A 15,573-nucleotide genomic window follows, 5' to 3' on the forward strand; every position below is an offset into this window, starting at 1 on the left:
TAATTGTTCTTTTAGGGGAATTCTCTTGGTCTTTTAACTGGAATTGGCTCCTCTGCATCTTCATTTTACATATATTTCTCTTACTCTGAGTTTAGGAGAAACTTATATACTGTGGTCTTGGAAGGCTATTTATTTGTGGGAGTGTCTCTGTGTAGCTTGTTGTAGGTTTAATGTTTTCGGTGCAAGGGCTGCTTTTATGTGGATGCCTTCCTTCTCTCCTCAGCATGTGCCAGCTGTTACCCCTTGATAGGGGGTGCACAGATGCTGTAACTCATGTGTTCTCCCAGGCCAATGGCGGCATTGGCTGATACCACTCCCAGGGCCCATGGCGGCAGCTTCTGTGCGCTCGTAGGTTCCACAACAGCAGGGGCAGTGATTGGCACCATTTCTTGGATCTCTCTGTGCCTGTGGTGGTTTGTGTTGCCCCCAGAGCTTGCATAGGCAGTGTCCTGAAGTCTGAGACCGTGTGTGTAGGGAAAGAGGCTCTTAAAGCAGTCCTGCCTTTCCCCTTGCGTGACCCCTACAGTGGCACCTTGCCTCTGTGGCAGGTCCAGGCTTCTTCCTCATGCACCTTTGGTTGTGGATGTACCATACTCCAACCCTTCAGGCCATCTCTGCACAGCCAACCCCAGCACTCCCCCTGAGTTTGACCTCCAAAGCCTGAGGTGCAGCACCCAGCCCCCACCTGCACTGGCAGGCACATGTCTCAGACTGGGCAGTGCAGGGCGGCCGCACCTACTGTCTGTGTAGGTCTGCGTTTTGCCTTCTCCAGCCAGTTGCTGCACTCTCCTTTGAGGCTCCAGAGCTCCCACTCTGTCCTGGCTGATCTCTCTGCTGGTGCGGGGACTTCCCAGGATATTGGAACCTTTGCTCTTTCATGGCTCCCTTCCAGGGTTGCAGGTCCTGTCCTGATTCCTTTCTCTTTCTTTTTTCCTTTTGTTTTGTCCTACCTGGTTATGTGGAAATTTTCTTCCCCTTTCAGAAGTCTTGAGTTCTTCTGCCGGTGTTCAGTAGGTGTTCTGTGAGAATTGTTCCACGTGTAGACGTATTTTTGACGTATTTGTTGAAGGAGGTGAGCTCCACATCCTTCTCCTTTCCCATCTTCTTCACTGTCCAGTTTCTAGAATATTCTTCTCAGGAGCTCTAAGCTTTGTATTTTCTTAGTTTTTTTTTCCTTTTTACATAAGTTATAGAGTGAAACAACAACTAAATAGGCAAGATAATTGTCAGTTATTTTAAAGTGTGGACTGCGGCCCACAGTCCTAGATATGCACATGTAGTCAGCCCTCTGTATCTAAGTGTTTTGCATCCGTGGATTCAACCAACAACATGTTGAAAATGTTCAGGAAAAAAAATCCAGAGGGTTCCAAAAAGTTTACATAGTATTAGGTATTATAAGTAGTCAAGGGATGATTGAAAGTATACGGGAGGAAAAAAAGATGTATGGGATGATAATGCAGGTAGATTATGTGCTAGGTCACTTCAGTCATGTCCAACTCTCTGCAGCCCTATGGACTGCAGCCTGCCAGGCTCCTCTGTCCATGGAATTTTCCAGGCAGGAATATTGGAGTGGGTTGCCATGCCCTTCTCCAGGGGTTCTTCTGGACCCAGGGATCGATCAGTGGGTAGATTATATGTAAACACTAAGCCATTTTATATAAGGAACTTGAGCATCTGCAGATTTTGGTATCCATGGTGGGGAGAGAATCCTGGAGCCAGTCCTCCATGAATACTGAGGGATGAATATATATAAAGATTTATGTGTGTGTGTGTATATATATAATTTTTTTTTTTTGCCCTCCCTGATTAGATGACTTCCCAGAATCTACAGGAGTAAAGCGAATTGTTCAAGCCTTGAATGCCAACGTCTGGTCCAATGTAGTGATGAAGAATGGTAAGTAACTTGGGACTAAACGTCCTAAGGACTTTTTTCCTCCATTCTAAGTTTTAAATTATTCAGATATATGTGGAAGCATTAGGATTATATGAAATCTGTATATTTGTTCCATTTTAAAGTCCCCAGTTGAAGAGAAGGCCAAAATAAACATTTCTAAGAATTTAAAGTATATGTTTACTCGTTAACAAGAATTTGTAACTTACGTTTAATATGCTTGGCCTTGTCTTTGGCTTTGAGAAATAGCCCCAAAGTTGTAGAGCATGAATTCTATCCTTAGAGAGCTCATAGTCCAGCAGAGGAATCAAAGTGTATCCTTTTAAAATGCTAGGTAACTGTGCAAGGCAGTCTTTGATGAGTACAGAATGCCTGATACAAGCAGCAGAGGCAGAGGGGCCAGAGGTGTGGCCTTTATTTATTGTGGGCCTGAGTATAGAGAGTTTCAAGACGAAAGCAGGTCCTAACAGTTGTCTTCACGGGATGGTCAGGATTTGGGTTGGTGAAGCGAGAGTGGCAAACAGTGGAGGGAGCATGTCTTCAAGAATAATGGTTGTATCTTTTAGGGTTTCTCAGAAACTCTTGCCTACCAGTTGGACCTAGCTTAGGGGAGAGAGGCCTGTATTTGAGGCAGGACAATCTGAGCTTTTTCCTATAGGAAGTGATAAGTCATTATGAGACTTCTTAACAAGTGGTGCAAAGAAGTTGACACCTTTGAAAGGTTGATGTTGTGGTGGGTTTGGCAGCTGAAGCACGTAGAGGTAGAGCCTGAAGTCAGGAGACCAGGCCCCTGTGGCCGCAGCTCAGTAGCCACAGGGCGAGAAGCTGAACCTGAAGTGCGATTTGAAGCCAACAGGCTAGTTGGTACATTAGCCTCTTATTGTCTGTATTAGTTTGCTCGAGGCTGCAGTAACAAAGTACAGCCAGCTGGAGTCTTAGAACAACAGGTATTTATTGTCTCACAGTTCTAGATGCCAGAGGTCCAAAATCAAGGTGTCAGCAGGGGCTGTGTTCCCTTTGAAGGTGTCAGGGAGGTATCTGCCCCGGCTGTCTCTTCTGGCTTCTGGTAGCGTAATTCCAGTCTTCACATGTATTCTCCCTGTTTGCTGGTCTCTGTCCCTGTCTTCTTTATATAAGGATAATAGTCATAATGAATTAAGAGCCCACCCTACCCCAACATGACTTCATCTTTACTAATTATATTTGCAAATAAGGTAACAATCGGAGGTATGAGAGGTTAGAACTTCACCATATAATTTGTAGGGGGGTGTAGTTCAACCTATAACATATTTCTTTAGGGAATCACTGCCTGTGTAGCGTTTTTCTTTTTTGTAGCTCTTGGCTGCCCCAACAAGTATGTTATGCTAGGTGAAACACTGCAGAAAAGAATGAGAAAAATCATGTTTAAGTGACCTTATCCCATATTCCCTGAGATAAAGGAAAATTGGTTTTATAAAAACAGAGATATTTCATCTCAATTTTCTGTTGACACTTGAGAGTAAAGTGAAGTGGGGGCTTTTGAGCTTGCCTGAGATCTAATTTAAGCCATACATCATGAGAGAATTTGCTTCTGGCATAGAAAGGTATTCCTTCCTCCCCTTTCCTTCTCCTTCCTCCGTTTTACTTAATTTTTTTCTGGGGGAAAATCTAATGGGTCTGTTATGTTGAATTCCAAAGATATTAGACTTTATTCTGTTGCAGAAGCAATTAAGTTAAGGCCATCATAGTTCTAAAAAAAATAGATTTCAGCCTATGTTGTCATCTCCCTGTTACCAAAACAGACTCCAGTCAAGGCTTGGTTCTCATTCATTCATTCAGCAAATCCTTGTTGAAAATTTATCATGGTGAACCATTGCTATAGACAATCATCACTATGAAAATACACTTAAGGTATGGGACATAAACTGGATCAGTGTGGAATACAGTTACATTCAGTGGTGCTTTTTATAGTCATGAGGAATATTTTCAGGAGAGCTTATTCAGTTTCAATCACTTTTTGAAAAATCTGTCCCCCAAGTTTGCACATTAAGTAAGTACTGTGGGCTTCCCAGGTGGTGCTAGTGGTAAAGAACCCAGCTACCAATGCAGGAGACTTAAAAGACACAGGTTTGATCCCTGGATCAGGAAGATCCCCTGGAGAAGGTCACGGCAACCCATTCCAGTCTTCTTGCCTGGTGAATCCCATGGATAGAGGAGCCTGGCAGGCTACAGTTCATGGGGTTGCAAAGAGTCGGATATGACAGAAGTAACTTAGCACGCATTCACATCTTATAATTGACATTTATAGCTATAAATTTAGAAGCTGGACTGAACACACTTTATTACTTTGGAATTATGGTCAAAGGTATTTTCTGGAAAACAAAATATGCTTTTCAAACACTAAACAATACTTATGAGAACTGCAAAGCCAAGAGGCACACTGGATTTCTCACGGTCTTTGCCTTGAAGCGTCATTTATTTGTTTTCTCTGCAGTAAGTGATATATTGGTTTGCTGTTAAACAAATCTCAAATATTGCTGTTAGCTTAATTCCATTTTTAAGAGGATCTTGACCTACATGGTATGAAGGAGACTTAATTCTCTTCCTTCTTGAAGGAGCCCGAGGTGTGGAAATACAGTGACATTTAGAGGCAGCCCACATTTTAGGAGGCGTGGAGGACGTCCTTGTGTAACCCACATCTTAGATTAGAGACAGAACTCTGTGTGAGTGTATGGTGGGGGTCACGTTCCTGTTCCAGGGTTGCCCTACCTCCCGTGCTCCCTGCAGGTCCTTGCTTTGCTGGTGGGCTGAGTGAACCGAGCCTGCCTCCCAGCAGGCTGTTCTTGAATCCTGCCAGCAGGTGCTCAGGCTGCTTTGTTTATTTGCAGGTGTCCATCTTTTCTACTTCTTTTTTCTCTTTCATTTCCCCCTTTTTCTCTTTCTCTCCTTTTATTTTTCTCTTTTCTTTAAAAATTGTGGTTAAATACACATAGCATGAGAGTTATCATTTGAACCATTTTTAAGTATGTGGTTCAGAGGCATTAAATACGTTCGCATTGTTGTCCAGCCATCACTACTCAAAGCTTTTTAAACCCCCCAAAATTTTACATCAGGAAGTTAGTTGACAAAATAAAGAAAGGTATTGGAAGTGTTCTTTTTTGTTTGTCTTTCTGCTGGAAATTCAACCAAGGTTTTTTACACAGGGTTTTATTATTTATTTAAAATTTATGAATTTTAATTGGAGGCTAATTACTTTACAGTATTGTAGTGGTTTTTGCCATACATTGACATGAATCAGCCACAGGTATACATGTGTTCCCCATTCCTGAACCCCCCTCCCACCTCCCTCCCCATCCCATCCCTCTGGGTCATCCCAGTGCACCAGCCCTGAGCGCCCTGTCTCATGCACTGAACCTGGACTGGCGATCTGTTTCACATATGATAATATACATGTTTCAGTGTTATTCTCTCAGATCATCCCACCCTCGCCTTCTCCCACAGAGTCCAAAATACTGTTCTATACATCTTTTACACAGGATTTTAGAGAACAGTAGGAGAGGTAGCATACCTAATTCATTCTAAGGCCAGGTTAAAATGATCCAAATCCCTAAAAATAGTACCAGTAAAGAAAGTCATTAGAGGCCATCTCCTCTATGAACATAGATGCCATGATTTTAACCAAAATGCTAGCAACCCTAGCCCTGAAATACATAAAAAGAATATAACATGACCTAGTTGAGTTATTCCAAGGACCTAAGATTCTTTAATATAAGAAAGAGCTACTTAAATCATCACATGAACAGGTTATGGGGGTATCATATCATTATGGCAGTTAATGAAAAATGCATTTAAAATTTTCAACATTTGTACAGAGGGAGGAAATAAAGAAACTGTGAACAAATCAGAAGTGGACTCTTGTGGCAGAAATTGACAATATGTAATATAGTAATATAGTATATACCACACTGAATGTAAAACAGGGAGAGGTGGAGTGGTGCCACTTCTCACTTTCAGGACACTAATGACTAGTTTTTATGTTGTTGTTTTCATTAGAAAAATTACTGTAATCACAGTTGATTCTTTGGGATTATTGCATTGCCAGTTATATAATCTCAGTTAATTATTTTGAAATATGTATTATCTATTTATTTGTCAAGCAATAATGGATCATTGAGGTTATGTCATATTGGTCTTTAATTTCAATTCAGAAAAGTATCAGTTTGAAAACCTTTTAAAAATGCATTTTAAATGTGCTCAGCTTGGGAAAAACATTTCCAATTCTAATAAGGACTGTGAAAATTTAGCTGTTCCGGCAAATATCCCTGAAAACATACAGATCTGACTAGGGTTTCATTTCTTTGCAGTTTATTGGCCATTAGGCATTCAAAAGTCAAACACTCAATCTGAAAATCCACTTAATTAAAAACTTAGACATGAATAACTGTCTTCCTGCCTTCTACCAAAATAAAGTGAATGTGTTTTCCTCAGTGGGACTTCCTGATTGAAATGAATGGCAAGCTCAATTCTTTGCTTATTGCAAGTCTGAATAACTTACCCTGCTATAGTAGGTAGCCTCGTTAAGTTTTTGCCCCTAGTCTTTTCCTTAAAAGTTAATAATATAGAAGATGGTTCCTTGGGACTCTAGTTTCACCACCTTTGTGGCCTGCTGGTTTTGCAAATAAGGTTGTTATTCCTTGCCTCAACAACTTGTCTCTCGATTTATTAATCTGTCATGCCATGAGCATTATGAGCTTGGACTTGGTAAAAAGTTTTGGCCTGCCAGCCTGGAATCTTGGGGCTCATAGACAGCTGGCATGGGTTGAGGAATTTTTCAGGTAAGGCCCTAACAGCTTCCAGGACCACTTGTCTTGAGAATCTTCCCTTCAGAATTCCCCAAAGCAACACTGTCTGCCACAGGGTTTGGCAGTTGAAGCAAGAAACTGACATCTGGTCTGTACAATAGGGTAAATAGAAAATATAAAGTTAATGATAACTTAGAAGTATGAGATTAACAGATATAAACCACATAAAACAATAAGGATTTACTGTATAGCAAAGGGAGCTATATTCACTATATTATAATAGTCTATAATGGAAAATAATCTGAATATTTATATATGTAAAACTGAATCACTTTGCTGTACACTTGAAACTAACATAGTATTGTAAATCAGTTATGTGAAGTGAAAGTTGCTCAGTCATGTCCAGCTGTTTGTGACCCATGGACTGTATAGTCCATGGAATTCTCCAGGCCAGAATACTGACGTGGGTAGCCTTTCTGTTCTCCAGGGGATCTTCCCAACCCAGGGATCGGACCCAGGTCTCCCACATTGCAGGCGAATTCTTTACCAGCTGAGCCACAAGGGAAGCCCAAGAATACTGGAGTGGGTAACCTGTCCCTTCTGCAGCAGATCTTCCCAACCCAGGAATCGAACCGGGGTCTCCTGCATTGCAGGCAGATTCTTTACCAACTGAGCTATCAGGGAAATCAACTATACTTGAACTACTAAAAAAAAAATGAGGGATATATTGTGCAGCTGGAAACACACACACACATTAGTGATACAGAAACAACCAAAGAAAAGATAAATTGAACTTCATCAAAATTAAAAAACTTTTGTAATTCAAAGTACACTTAGGAAAGTGTCCTCTGAATGGTGGAAAGTATCTGTAAACCATACATTTATCTGATAAGGATCTAGTTGTTCAGTCAGTCAGTCATGTCTGACTCTGTGACTCCATGGACCGCAGCACTCCAGGCTTCCCTGCCCTTCACTATCTCCTGGAGTTTGATCAAACTCATGTCTATTAAGTTGATGATGCCACCTAACTTATCTCATCCTCTGTTGCCCCGTTCTCTTCCTGCCCTCAATCTTTCCCAACATCAGTGTCTTTTCCAGTGAGTTAGCTCTTTGCATCAGGTGACCAAAGATTTGGAGCTTCAGTATCAGTTCTTCCAGTGAATATTTACGGTTAATTTTCCTTTAGGATTGATTGGTTTAATCTCCTTCCTGTCCAAGGGACTCTCAAGAGCCTTCTCCAGCACCACAGTTTAAAAGCATCAATTCTTTGGTGCTCAGCCATCTTTATGGTTCAGCTCTCACATCTCTACATGATTTTTGGAAAGACCATAGCTTTGACTATATGGACCTTTGTTGGCAAAATAATGTCTTTGCTTTTAATATGTTGTCTAGGTTTGTCATAGGTTTTCTTCCAAGGAGCAAGCACCTTTAATTTCATGGCTGCAGTCACCATCTGCAGTGATTTTGGAGCCCAAGATTCTGCCACTGTTTCCATTTTTTCCTCATCTATTTGCCATGAAGTGATGGGACCAGATGCCATGATCTTAGTTTTTTGAATGTTGAGTTTTAAGCCAGCTTTTTTACCCTCCTTCACCTTCATCAAGAGGCTCTTTAGTTCCCCTTCGCTTTCTGCCATTGGGGTGGTGTCATCTGCATATCTCGAGGTTATTGATATTTCTACCAGCAGTCTTGATTCCAGCTTATGATTCATCCAGCCCGGCATTTTGCGTAATGTACTCTGCATATAAGTTAAATAAACAGGTGACAGTATACAGCCTTGACATACTCCTTTCCCAATTTTGAACCAGTCCATTGTTCCATGTCTGGTTCTGACTTTTGCTTCTTGGCCTGCATACAGGTTTCTCAGGAGGCAGGTAAGGTGGTCTGGTGTTCTAATCTCTTTAACAGCTAATGCTGCTGCTGCTGCTGCTGCTGCTGCTGCTAAGTCGCTTCAGTCGTGTCCAACTCTGTGCGACCTCATAGACGGCAGCCCACCAGGCTCCCCCATCCCTGGGATTCTCCAGGCAAGAACACTGGAGTGGGTTGCCATTTCCTTCTCCAATGCATGAAAGTGAAAAGTGAAAGTGAAGTCGCTCAGTCGTGTCCGACTCTAGCGACCCCATGGACTGCAGCCTACCAGGCTCCTCCGTCCATGGGATTTTCTAGGCAAAAGTACTGGAGTGGGGTGCCATTGCCTTCTCCAAACAGCTAATGTTAGTAGTTCTCAAAATTTGCTGCATATTATAATTACCTGGGGATAATCACCTGGAGAAGATGTTTTAAATCTCTATGCCTAGGCCTCACCCCACAACAGTTAATGCAGAATCTCCAAAAATTTTCCACAATTTGTTGTGATCCACACAGTCAAAGGCTTCAGTGTAGTCAATGAAGAATATGTTTTTCTGGAATTCCCTTGTTTTTTCTATTTTTTTTTTTTTTTTTTTTTTTAAATATCCCTTGTTTTTTCTATGGTCCAACGGATGTTAGCAATTTGACCTCTGGTTCCTCTGCCTTTTCTAAATCCACCGTGTACATCTGAAGGTTCTTGGTTCATGTACTGTTGAAGCCTGTCATGAAGGATTTTGAGCACTACCTTGCTTGCATGGTGAAATAAGTGGAACTGTGCCCTAGTATGAACATTCTTTGGCATTTCCCTTCTTTGGAATTAGAATGAAAACTGACCTTTTCCAGTCTTGTAGCCACTGCTAAGTTTTCCAAATCCAATTTTCCTATTGAATTCAGCAGTTTAACAGCATCATCTTTTAGGATTTGAAATAGCTGGGATTTGATCACCTCCACTAGCTTTGTTCATAGTAATGCTTCCTAAGGCCCACTTGACTTCACACTGCAAGATGTCTGGCTCTAGGTGAGTGACCACACCATCGTGGTTATCTGGGTCACTAAGACCTTTTTTGTACAGTTCTTCTGTGTATTCTTGCCACTTCTTCTTAATATCTTCTGCTTCTGTTAGGTCCATGGCATTTCTGTCTTTATTATGCCCATCTTTGCATGGAATGTAGTACTTAGAATGTATAAAGAAATCATATAGCTTAATATAATGAAAAGACAGTGCAATTTTTTAAATGGTGAAGGAGTTGAATAGACATTTTTCCAAAGAAGGTACACAAATGGTCAGTAAGCATATGAAAAGATGCTTAACATTATTAATCATCAGGGAAGTCACAGCCACATGAGATGCAACTTCATTCCCACCAGGTTAGCTATAATCTAAAGAGACATTAAGAAGCATTAGTGAGGATGTGAAGAAATTAGAACCCTTATACACTGATGATGAGAATGTAAAATGGTGCTGTAGCCACTTTGAAACAGTAGTAGTTTCTCAGAAAAGTAAGCCATATGACCCAGCAGTTCCACTCATAGGTATTTTACCCAAGAGAATTGAAAACATATGTCCACAAAAAAACTTGTACACAGATGTTTCTAGCAGCAATATTCATAATTGCAAAAAAAAGTGGAAACAAATGCTGAATTGGAAATAACTGCTGAAAACAACATCCATATGATAGAATATTATTCAACCATAAAAAGAAATGAAGCATGGATGCATGCTACAACGTGGATGAACCTCAAAAACATTATGCTAAATGAAAAAAGCCAGACACAAAGGCCACGTATTTTAACAATTCCACTTAAGTGAAGTGTTCAGAAGAGTTAAATTCATAGAGATAGAAAGTAGGTTAGTGGCTCCCAGGGGCAGGGAGGGGTGGTTCGGGGTGTGAGATTTCTTTTTTGGAGTGATGAAAGTGTTTTAGAATTATGTAGTGATGGTGGCTACCCAGCTTTGTAAACACCAAAACCCACCAACTTCCACACACGAGAGAAGTCGAATGTTGTGTATACGCAAGTGATACCTCAGTAAGGAGGAGGAAAGGGAAGGCTGGAAGGAGAAAGGAAACAAGGAGGGAAGTCAGGAAGGAAAGAGGACTGATAATGATGATGGTACTGTTAGAAGGATGTTGGTCGGAGAAGGCAGTGCGATGGTAACCATACTAATGAGCTGCTGATATACATACATTATCTTATTTAATCACAGTATTCAAAAGAGTTAGGCTTAAAGAGGTCAAGTAATTTCCCCAAGGTCATATAAGTCATCAGTTCTCAAATTTGTGTGCACACTGGAATCACTTGGGGAACTTTAAAAAGTACTGATGCCTGAATCTCATTCTTGGAGATTCTGCATTAACTGTTGTGGCCTACGCATAGAGATTTAAAACATCTTCTCCAGGTAATTATCCCCAGGTAATTATAACATGCAGTAAAGTTTGAGAACCACTAATATTAGCTGTGAAATAGCAAAACCTCTGATTTGAACTTAGATCTTTATAATTTTGAAGTCTCATGCATGTAACTACTGTAACGTATAGCCTTATAAATTACTATATTTTAATGACATTTTTCCAAAGAGTCTGGTGACAGTGTCCTGTCCGAACATTTCTACGTAGCTGTGTTACCTTATGTGGCTCTCATTCTGTCTAGGCTTTATTTTTAATCTGGAAAAGGAGGTTGGTCTCCATCCATGGCTCTGGCTGTACAGTGAGATCACCTGGGAAGCTTTTACGACCTGTGCTGTCTGGGTTTCACCCAGACCATTTATCTTAGAAGGGAGGGGTGGCTACAGTATTTTTTAAGTGCCTCAGGAATTCAGATAGGCAATTTGGTTCAGAACCACTGTCGTAGATGATAGTCCTCTAATTCTAACTTGTAAGAGTCTGTGCTTAATCCACAGGAGTAAACTCGGCATTTTGAAAGCTATTAGCCCCTTGACTGATTTGCTTTCTCCCATTCATGAGTTGTGCAATACTCACAGGTCACTCCTCTGACTTACAAAGCCAGAGGACAGAGATAGGACTCTGCCCAGGGTAGAGTCACCTAGAGGCAAGATGAACATAGTGGGCCCTGTCCTCTGTACGTCCTTGGTACCTATTTCTAGTATGACAAGATCTTCTTGAGACCAGGGAGAAATAACACAGCCTTTATAAGTAGCTACCTGTCTGGGGCACAGTTGAGACCTTAGGTGTGGCTAGATCATATGAGTTTGTCTTCTGTCGACCTCAGATTTCTCACTGCTTCCTAATTTTAAGACCCAGTTTCAAGTGTCTGTTCATTCATTCAGAAAAATCCTTTTTTTTTTTTTTCTGGCTGGGCTGGGTCTTCATTGCTTTGCGCAGACTCTCTCTCGTTGTGGCCATAAGGGCTACGCTTCATTGCAGTGCACAAGCTTCTCACTGTAGTGGCTTCTCTTGTTGTAGAGCACAGTCTCTAGGCAGGTGGGCTTCAGTAGTTGCTGCTCATGGACTCAAGACCTCGGGCTCAGTATCATGGTACATGGGTTTAGTTGCTCCCGGCATGTGGAATCTTCCTGGACCAGAGATCAAACCCATGTCCCCGTTATTGGCAGGCAGATTCTTATCCACTGCACCACCAGGCAAGTCCAAATAATATTTATCAAGTGGTTACTATGTGCCAGGCATTGATCTCTGTGGTTGGGATACATCAGTGAACAAAACAGACCCAAGTTTCTGTCCTTGTGGAGTTTTCATTCTAGTGGGACACAGCCAGTAGACAATACACCTAATTAGTAAGTTGTACAATATACTAGAAGATGATAAGTGATAATGAAAGAAAAATACAGCAGGTTTTAAGGATATTGAGATAGTTGGGTAGATTGCAGTATTAAATAGGTGTAGGTCTTAAGGTTGATCTTCAGAGCTTGAGATCTGATGATGGAGATGAGGTATTTGCCATGTGATATCTGGGAGAATAGCTTAGCAGGCAGAGTGGATAGCTACAGCAGAGGCCCTGAAGAGAATCCACACCTGATGTGTTTGAAGAATATCGAGGACTGCACTGTGGCTGAGGAGGGAGCACAGTCAGGGGATAATGAAGGGTCTCACAGGCCATCATAGTAACTTTTGTATTTGCTCAGAGGCAGCCAGGGACTTTGGCAGGTCTTTTGCTGAGTAGAAGAGTAACATGACTGACGTGAGGTCTGAAAAGAGCACTCGGGCTGCTTTGTGAAGAGATGGTAGAGGGGAGGAGGAACCAAGGTGATCTCATAGGAGGTGATTGTAGTATTCCAGGTGAGAGAGAGCGGTGACACAGACCAGAGTTGTAGCAATGGAAGGAGTGAGGAAAGGTCAAATTCTGGATCTGTTTTGTGGTCGTGCCAGCTTGATTTCCTGATGGTTTGGATGTGAGGGATGAGCGAGAGAGGACAGTCAAGGAGGACCCCAGGATGCAGGCCTGAGCAGTCAGAGGAAGAGGATGCCATCAGCAGCAGTAAGGAAGCTGCAGGTGAAGCCGACTTTGAGGGGCAAAGGGGCATATCAGTGGTTTCCTTTTGGACATGTTAACTTTTGAAATGGACGCTAGACTTCCAAGTGGAGATATCAAGTAGCCCGTTGGCTAGATGCATGGAGAGGCACATGCATAGCATTTAAAACCTTGAGTCTACATGAGATCGCCAGGTGAGTAAATGTAGTGAATAAAGAGGACCAAGGACTCAGCACAGGGACATTCCAACAGGAGGAGGATGGGGAGAAGAGAAAGAACCAGCCAGGGACACAGAGAGTGACAGGGGCCTGGAAGCACATTGGAGGGCTGTCAAGGTGGAGGGGGTGGTCAGCCGCGCCAGAGGCCGCTCACGGGTCAAGGAAGATGAGAACTGGTCTTCAGATTTAGCAATGTGGAGATCATCAGTGGCCTTGAGAACAGTTTTGGTGAAGTAGTCTTAGAAGAGATAGGGAGGAGAGGAATTGGAAATGGTGACTGAAAACCGCTCTTGAAAATTTTTTTTTTGCAGGAAAAAGGAACAAAGAAATAGGTGGGTGCTAGTGAGAAGGGTGTGGTTTTCTTTTATTATTTTTCTTGAGAATGAGATCAAGAGCAGCATGTTCATAGGCTGAAGGGAACGAGCTTGTAAAAAGTGAGAAAACTGTTGAAGGAGGAGGAGAAGGGAGGAGTGCTAGAGGCTGTCCTTGAGTAGGTGAGAGAGGGCGGGCTCTAGTGGGGGAGTGAAGAGGTTGGCCGTGGATGGGAGGGGAAAGTAGATCTGTGCAGAGGCAGAATGGAGTATGTGGGCACAGATGTTGCCGGGTGGGGAGATGTGGCATGGAGATCTGTGGAAATTTCTTCTGATGGCCTCTGTTTTCTCAGTGAAGTAAGAAGCCAGGTTATCATCTGAGGACAGAAGGAGGTTGCATTAGGATTTGAGGAGAGAGAAGAAAATGTGAAAGTTATCTAGGAGAATGAGACAGTAGATGATCCTAGGGATGTAAGATATGATGCTAAAAATAAATGACTGCCAGACAGCACGAAGGGGCCCGCTTGAAATTTGGTGTGATACGTTTAAAGTGAAGACAGGCACAGGCGGCATGAGTGTGTGTGTGTGCCTGTGGGAGTGGAGTCGAAGGGTGGGTCTTTTCCCTGGCTGCCTTCAGGTACACGGGTACAGCCATGGAATCGGCCGTTGAGCTATTACCAAGCAAGGATAATCATGGTAAGAGAGAAGAAAGGGCTTCCCTGGTAGCTCAGAGGTTAAAGCGTCTGCCTGCAATGCTGGAGACCAGGGTTCAATTCCTGAGTTGGGAAGATCCCCTGGAGAAGGAAATGGCAACCTACTCCAGTACTCTTGCCTAGAACATCCCATGGATGGAGGAGCCTGGTAGGCCCCAGTCCATGGGGTCACAAAGAGTCGGACACTACTGAGCGACTTCACTTTACTTCACTTCATAAGAGAATGAGTATAATGATTGATCATGGAATTTAAGCTGAGTAAGAAAGGGAGAGAAAAATCAGGGTGGAGAGGATCAGGGAAAAGGTGATAGTTTTGAGGTCCTAGTGAAGCTGAAGGATAATTGGCTTGGGCTACTATAAGGGAGTGGGGATAATAAGCTGGGAAAATAAGCAGTGACCAGCGAATGAGATGCATGAAATTGAGATGACAGAGGGGTTGTAATTGATAATAATAAGATCTTAGGCTATGACCATGGGACTCTTTTACTGAAATAGGTTGAGGACAACATCTGTGAAACGAAACTTTAATGAATCAAGAGCCAAGTTCTTAGAAGGACTATCAGTATGTATATTGAACTTTCTGAGAATCAGACAGAAATAGTATTGGAGAAAAGGACAGTGAGCCAGTAATTAAAATTGTGATGAAATAAGGGGAATGGTTGGATAATATGTTAGATGATGGTAGCAAAGTATCAGATGCTTAGCCTTCAAATATAGACTGTGTGAGAGTATTGGTAAGGTTTTATATTCAGAGGCAGTTTTAGAAGTAATTTAATCCAGTGGGAGTGGGGGAATGTATACTAGATATGACACACATCTTCTCCAGGTGTTTGCCTGGCTCCCGTTGATAATCATTTTAACTAGTAAGCCCGTATTACCCAGTTGATGGATAGGTGACATATCTCTCGAATGCATTTAGATAGAAAACTGATAGGAACGCCTGAGCTAGTCTGTTCTATCCAGTACAGGTATGGTTTCTATAGCATCCCTGCCAGATGATTGTCCACCGTTTTTGGTTGAATGCTTCTAATAATAGTTACTTCAGTCTTTTATGAAGCAGTATTCCTAGAAGCAGTAAATTGCATAGAAAAGTCAGAGAACAGGCCTGTTAATTCTCAGAAGATATAATATCTTAGTCTGGTAGTTTGAGGAAAGGATATTTTACTTTGTGATATAGAGCTGAGAACAGTGGTGAAAATTTTCTCTGTAATGTATTTTCCCCACATCTCCCTATTTACTGGCTTTCATTTTGATCACTCTTCTTCCTTGTCCTCCTTGGAGGTGAAGAAAGTTCCAGTGGAAATGATTTAGCTCAGAGCTGTTGAAATGATCAAGGGGATGGGAAGAATGGAGATTGTCTCAAGT

The 15,573-nt window shown here is 42.1% G+C and overlaps 1 protein-coding gene across 5 annotated transcripts in view; it reads left to right on the forward strand.

The window, feature by feature from the left end:
* Nucleotides 1-15,573, forward strand: part of AAGAB (alpha and gamma adaptin binding protein) — a 74,045-nt gene that overhangs the window by 34,700 nt on the left and 23,772 nt on the right. For all 5 annotated transcript variants that reach the window (XM_006050234.3, XM_006050235.3, XM_025296270.2 and 2 more), the window contains exon 5: nucleotides 1,811-1,894. In XM_006050234.3, the coding sequence (XP_006050296.1) occupies nucleotides 1,811-1,894 (84 nt within the window). The remainder of the gene's footprint in view (nucleotides 1-1,810; nucleotides 1,895-15,573) is intronic.

The sequence above is a fragment of the Bubalus bubalis genome, chromosome 11 (genome assembly GCF_019923935.1).
Source record: "Bubalus bubalis isolate 160015118507 breed Murrah chromosome 11, NDDB_SH_1, whole genome shotgun sequence".
Classification (NCBI taxonomy): Eukaryota; Metazoa; Chordata; class Mammalia; order Artiodactyla; family Bovidae; genus Bubalus; species Bubalus bubalis.